The sequence below is a fragment of the Prunus dulcis genome, chromosome 4 (genome assembly GCF_902201215.1).
Source record: "Prunus dulcis chromosome 4, ALMONDv2, whole genome shotgun sequence".
Classification (NCBI taxonomy): domain Eukaryota; kingdom Viridiplantae; phylum Streptophyta; class Magnoliopsida; order Rosales; family Rosaceae; genus Prunus; species Prunus dulcis.
Genome location: NC_047653.1, coordinates 10,860,034 through 10,867,223, shown reverse-complemented (window position 1 = coordinate 10,867,223; position 7,190 = coordinate 10,860,034). Strand labels below are relative to the sequence as shown.

The window sequence follows — 7,190 nt, the reverse complement described above, 5'->3', positions numbered from 1 at the left end:
AGGTCGAAAAAGGAAAGCAAGCAAAACATAGCAGCAACAATGTTCATAGCAAGAAGAGCCCTCTAGCGGATTCTCCAAGGTTTACTTCTCCACTGCCTATGAACGCGCTGAGGTATATTTTTTTATTGTGTTGAGCTCCATATGGCTCCATACTCCATAGTCCATACTCCTTAGTCGTATTCTTTAATTCTAAGCAACTATTGTCCATCAAATTTGAACTTCAAATTACTATTTCAATAAAGTAGAGACCAGTGTTACTAAACTAGATGATCATTCAGATTATGAATAAGATTTGTTCACGCTTACTACGAGTAACGTGAAGGAAATTGAGGTTTCACTTTAAAATTAATTGGCAATGAGAGGAGTAACCCAATTCCTTATAAACTCAAGTTAAGTCCCTTAACTTTTCAATGTGAGACAAATATTCTCAACACGCTACCACACGTGTGGCGAAATTTCAAGTCTAACATGTAGATAACACATATTGAGTGGCGTGAGAGCACATGTGGACGTTGGACCCAACACGTGAAGCTTTGCTCTGATACCATAAAGAAAGTTGAGGTTCCACTCCAAAACCAATTGGCAATGGGAGAGTAGCCTAATTAAACAATTCCTCAACTTCCTTCATAGTATCAGAGCGGGTTGCCCACATGTGAAAGCCCAACGGCCATACGTGCTCCACATCATCCAAAATGTGTTGTCTACATATTAGGCTTGAAAATTCGACACATGTACAGAGGCATGTAAGAATATAAAGGTAAAAAAATCTCATATTAAAAAGTTGAGAAATTTAATAAGGACTTATAAAGAGTTAAGTTACTCCCTCATTGCTAATTGATTTTGAATGAACTTAAACTTTCTTCGTAACATTCTTTTACTACATATCTAGTATGCTATTTTGCCAGACAACTTGTATAATATTGTGGCATGTAGCTAACAAGATCATAATGAACAAAACAGATGAGTAAGAGTTAATGTGAGTAGCACAGAACTTTTTACTCTACTTTTTTCTGGCAGCAAGCTTCTGCCACTTATTAGAATGATCTGCAGCCCACAATCCGAAGAGGTGGATAGACTATGCACTGAATAAATGTTAAAGATATTTGAACAAGTGTCGAACACCTGCAACGCCACAATGAGTCATGATCCAAACATGCCCAAGACAACCAAAACACGTGTCCAAAATATGCCTACGTTGCTCACTGATATATGATCTCACCAGATATTGGGAAATAGAGTTGAATAGCTAGCTAGGAGAAGAAGCAGAGAGAATTTGAGAGTGTCCAGTTATGGCAGCAACATTTTCTTTGACAAAGAGATCCCTTTTCAACATCTCAAAATCTTTGCCTGAAGAGCATCACTTTTGTTTTCGATCCTGCTTATCCAAGACCTGCTTCTCCACTTCTTTTGAACGTGCCCAAGTATATATTTCTTCCCTTTTCCTTTTCCTTTTTCCTTTGTCCTTTGTCCTTTGTCCATTGTCCTTTCTCTCTCCTTTTTTCTTCTTTTGCATCTTAATGTACCAAGTACTATTGGATATGTGCTACCTGTATTTATATGTTTAGCATATTCTTTACACGTATACATATTATTTATGAACAACGATATTTGCACCATATTTATTAAATTATTTATCGGTCACTTCTTTCTTTCTCACGTGAACTTCGTATTAGAAAAATAATCATCATCGAATATAATGCAATTGCTAGAGGTGGTACAAAATACGCGTGACTTATTATTTATTGTATGAAATATTAGGACCCAAGAAATAGGCCACCGACAGAGGCAAGCAGGGATGAAGGCGGAGGAAGAGATGAAGGAGACACCAGGATTGATAACATGAGTGGTGTAACAGTATATGTAGGAGACACAGCAAGACAAGGCACGGCAAAAGCAGAAGAGGTGGCGGAGGACCTGGTTGACATGGCAAAGGAGAGGACGGATTTTGCATGGGACTCTACCAAGAACAAGACCCAAAAAGTTGGGGACACATTGGTTGCTGAGGCTGATGGGAACGTCATTGATACAACTGAGTACAGAAATATGGAGGACTAAGTAAGTTCGCAGATCATGATGAACATATTCATAAAGAGATTTGAAGGGTTGTAAAATATGTGGCTAAGGCTTCATCTGGAAATGGAGGCTCTTGCATTAAGCTTGGAAATGTAATATTCGACTTTACTACCAGGTTTTTTTTTTTTTTTTGGTGGTTTTACTTCCAAACTTTGTTGGCAATGTGAAACTTCCCCACAAGATCAAGGGGAAGTTGTATATTGAATCTTTTCCTTTTAAATTTTTTTTTTTTCTTGAAGTATAGAGGTGGTCATGACTTGTAACTTTGCATGCTATTACAAGCTCACATGAATGTGTGTCTAAACAATAATACTATTTAGACCATATTTATAGACTATATTGTTGATCGTCTCTTTAATAGAGATGGGTTTCATCAGTGTATGTGAGATCTAATTCACCTGTATTAGAGAAGTGGTCAATAATGTAGTCGAATTGCGTAGAGTAGGTTTCTCTTTCGAATAAATATCGGTGCACCAATTTTCATACTTGTTATTGTTGTAAAAATACTAATGAAAACTACAGGAAGGGAGGGGGTCAAAGTTCTGTGTGTTGTTTAAGTTATAAAATATCAATCAAATTGAAAAGAGACATAAAACACAAGTGCCTAACAGTATAGAAGGTGCTTTTGTTGTCGGATTTGCACGTGTAATATATTCAGAGTAACGTTGTTGTGGGTATCGAATGCTCAGTCTATTTCCTTGGCCATTAATGGATCTAAAAAGTTTGAGGATCGAGGAATTAAAGATGATGAAAAAAGAGGAGGAGATAAGAAAAGCAGCTTCAAGAAGGAAACCTAGCCAAATGCTTCAATTTGTAGTGTGGAGAATAACATGCATGAATACGATGTGGTTTACATGTCGGGCCAAAAAACCTTGGGTTGGGACCAAATAATTCAAGATTGGTTGACGCTCTTTTTCCTCAACCCTCCTTTCGTTTACAAAGGGGGAAAGAAAAGGCCTTCTTTCCAGCCTGAAAACTTTTCAAACCTGTTGTGTATTCAAATTTTTATGTTTTGTTCTTATTCTTGCACTAGTTACTTTCCTCTTCTTCTTTGCTCATTATAGTTTCTCGAGAGATTAATTAGGAGTGAGATTGGACTAATAATTTTGTGTAGTCCTACATGTTTGATTCATTCTCAATATTTATTTTCTTTCCATCATTAAAATCAACCACTCAATCCAAAATCAATCGGATCAGATCGAATCGGATCCTAAGCTTTGATCATATTAAATTGGATTAAAGAAAATAGATTGAATTTGTGAATTGGCTAAATTTTATTGGTTTGGAATATATGAAAACCCCAAGTTCTAAAAGTTCAACGTCTTGATTTCAAGGCTCGAAATTTGAGTTCAAGCTCGATGTCTACTTCGTCTTTGAGTATGAGAGGTGGCATGGCTTAGGGATTCAGTGCAATCCAAATCCAAGCTTGTGGTATTATTATTAGCAACACATGAAAGCATTGTTTAGTTAAAGAACTCTTAGTTTAATTATATTTCTCTTCCTGATGTTAATGTTGAAAGATGACTTCAAATCTACCACACCCAATTGATCCCAAATTAACCAACCTATCCAATCTAGTCTAGTCCAGGTTAGTTCAATTTTTAAGTCTTATTTGTTTATTTAATTGCTCAAGAATGATGAATGATGATAAAGGCTTTATATGCTTACGATAAGGAGAAAGACTTTCATGAAACAAAGATAACATTATTTTGATTTTCCGAGCCAATAACGCTATGACACACGTAATAACACTTTCATATGACATAGTATTATTGGTTAATAATAATAAAACAGTACTGTTATTCCCGTTGCAACTAGCTTAAGTCCATGACAAAGAAAGGAATCCAGGGACTAAAGAGCATCGGGACCAACACCCAACTCAAAGTTGAGAGAGATGGGCACAATATTGTGGCGAAAATAACTTGTTGTGACACATCACACATGGATTCGCATTATGACTAGCTAGAAAAATAGATAGGCGACGCGGAAGCCAGTGAGCTGAATGTTTGATAAAACTAAGGACCACAATGGTGATGCCCTAATCATGGCAAGCGACTACGTACGAAAAGGTCCCTATTGATCTTAGCCTTAACCATGTTAAGCTTTTAGACGAGGATATGTGATTTAGGTCCTAGTTTCAATTTGAAGTATTAACAGTGCTATAATTAATGGTAACACGAGCATCACTAATTACATTGTTGATCACATATCTCACAGAGATATACAAAATCAAATTGTACAAGTATATCTCATTAAGTTTTACGAGAGATGCAATCAATAATGTATTTAATAATACGACAAACATTGTGCAAATTAAACGAGTGACAACAGCAATAATGCTGACATATATATATATATATATATATATATATATATATATATACGGACACAATGCAAAAGAATCCCAAAAACATTATTGCATACCAGTTGGAAGTAGAAATTCCATTCACTTGCTTTCTCTTTCACTTTTGTATTTTGTTTTGAACATCAAACTAGATTGAATCTTAGGTCCACCAAAGGTACATAAAACAAAACCGTATGACTTGTTAAACGCTTGCATCAACAATCGAGTACTTCGTCTCATACTATAACCATGTGAACATAAGGTGCAAGGGTCATATCACGTTTGATTTTTCTTGCTAAAATCTGCCTCTTTATGTACTTGTGCCCCTTCATACCCGTGAGCTTGTACCACCAACATAACATATGCCATGAGCTATTGCCTCCACAGTATATATAATCTACGACATAATGCATGACCAAATGATTTCTTTTTTACTGTGGATACATGCTGTAAATTCTTCATCCAACAGAGACGTAGGGTAAAAAGTAGAAACTGGTGGCAGACAAAGCATTCACCACAGATTAAAGATGCACTGATGTGTGCTCAGTTTTGTACTGCATATCAATATTTACTCAGCCTCCAGTACGTGAAATTTAATTATGAAGCATCATGCATTGCTGTTTTGCTTCTTTAATGTTCACTTGGGAATGAATTTGCCCTCTCAATTAAGCAATCTGAACGACCCTACAGGCCACAGGCTCCTGCTATACTATTTCAAGCATCTTTCTGCATTATTTGCAATAGCTCAGCTAAGCTTCTGGTCATGAAGCTCTAACTGATCTTAGGTCTCACTGAGACAAATTAGGCTCAAAACTTATCCATGTTTGAGACAAATGGGAACCCCAAACTCAGCTTTTCAACTCTTTCTTTTTCACTATTGCATTCAAAATTTCCAATTTCCACCACCTTATATGATATTGACACGCAAAAAAAAGGAGTTTGTGTTTGTGGTCCTGCTCCACTTTTTTCACCTATTCCTTACACTTTCTTCACCTTCATAACTCCAAGCTCCTCCTCTTCTTAATAATTCTCATAAACCATTCTGCATTTCCACCACAACCCTCCTTGTAATTTGTGGCATCTTCCTCATTATCAGTCACCAATGGAGGCTAAGAGCTTTGAAGGAAGGCAAAGTTGGAAAGAGAAGGTGAACAAGGATGTTGTTGATGAAGTGGAGGATGACTCGGAGGAAGAGGAGTCTGGTGGTGGTTTGATGCTGAGATTTGAAGAGAATGAGAAGCAGAAGAAAGCTGGAAGAAGAGGATCTGGTGGTGGAGGTGGAGTGTCTCCACCATGTTGTCAAGCAGAGAGGTGTGGTGCTGATTTTGTTGAAGCCAAGAGGTACTACCGGCGCCATAAGGTCTGTGAGTTTCATTCAAAGGCGCCCGTTGTCATGGTTTCCGGCCTTCGACAGCGTTTCTGTCAGCAATGCAGCAGGTCTTGCATCCCATTTCCTCTTCTTTTTTTTCCGTTTTTCTCTTGTTTCCGCTGCATTGCTTCTGCTTCTGTATGGTTTAGCAATGGTTTATAAAATGGTGATCTCTGTTAAAATTGGGTTGCTTTAACTAATATTTCATGGAGAAACTTGATATAGTAGTTTCCATTACTATACACGGATTTATTTTCCCTTGCAGATCATGATGTCACTCAAAACATGGGTTTAATGAGTGTGCCAGTCATGCATTTTTTTTCCCTTTGCTTGTAGACCCTTAATTAATTCTCTCCCTTAAGTGTTACTTGTGCATTACCATGTTTTAGAACTTGTCATTGTGTGGCTGCACTGCACAGGTTCCATGAGCTAACCGAGTTCGACGAAGCAAAGAGGAGCTGTCGCCGGCGTTTGGCCGGCCACAATGAGCGGCGCCGCAAGAGCTCGGGTGAACCTTATGGAGAAGGCTCAAGCCGAAGAGGGGTTGCTTCCAAGCAATTCCAGATCAGATAAGGGCATATTGATCTTGTCTGCTCTCTCCATGCTCCCTCTCTTCTGTCATCCATGGCTTTTTGCAAACTCTATGTTTGTTCCTATGCTTATCATTGAGAATAATAATTATATTATTCGAGGGAAGTAATATGTATCTGTCAACCTAACTACAACCTTAAGTTGGTATGCGTTATGCTTTGTTTGTAGGCCATTACATGTGGACTATGTAAGCTTTTAAAGCTATAATGTATTGTGAGAGTGTTTAGTCTAGCCTCTTGGTTTGTATACGCGTGTATTTGGATGGTAAAGCACTTATGCTCATAAGCGTTTTTATTAAAAATCCGAGAATTCTTTTATAATCTTTTAACTTTTTTGCTATTTTTTATTATAAAGTTTTTAATAATTCTAAAGCACTATCAAACGAGTCCGAAGACAATTACTAAATCGTTGAATGAAAATCTAAAAAGTATTAATATGGCGAAGACTTGGAGCTGCTATGACAATAAATAAGATGCTGAAAATGACTGGTTGGCTTGTGTTGTGTCTGCAATCTACTCCTTCATAAATATTTATTGACTTCCATTTGGATATCACAACCACTAAGACTAAGGTATGCTTCGTGCTGGACATACCGAGTGACCAATGGGATGTCTTATTGCAGATATTTTCCATACCAAACGACAACTTAGCTTTCGTTCCATATATTTTTCCCTTGCGAGTTGCTAAGCGTCACCTTCCTTAGCTGCCTTTTTGTCTGCAAAAGCTTTGTTTTATTGTGATGGCTTATCCACTTTATCTTTGTCACCATGTCAAACACTTTCTCCGGGATATTTTCCAAAATTTCATACCTTT

At 37.3% G+C, this 7,190-nt stretch overlaps 1 protein-coding gene across 1 annotated transcript; it reads left to right on the top strand.

Moving 5' to 3' along the window:
• The first annotated feature begins 5,332 nt into the window (after positions 1–5,332).
• LOC117624874 (squamosa promoter-binding-like protein 3) lies at positions 5,333–6,700 on the top strand. The gene is made up of 2 exons (XM_034356371.1): positions 5,333–5,854; positions 6,206–6,700. Exons 1-2 carry the CDS (start codon positions 5,520–5,522, stop codon positions 6,357–6,359), a joined length of 489 nt encoding a protein of 162 aa, XP_034212262.1. The 5' UTR covers positions 5,333–5,519; the 3' UTR covers positions 6,360–6,700.
• Positions 6,701–7,190: the final 490 nt, after the last annotated feature.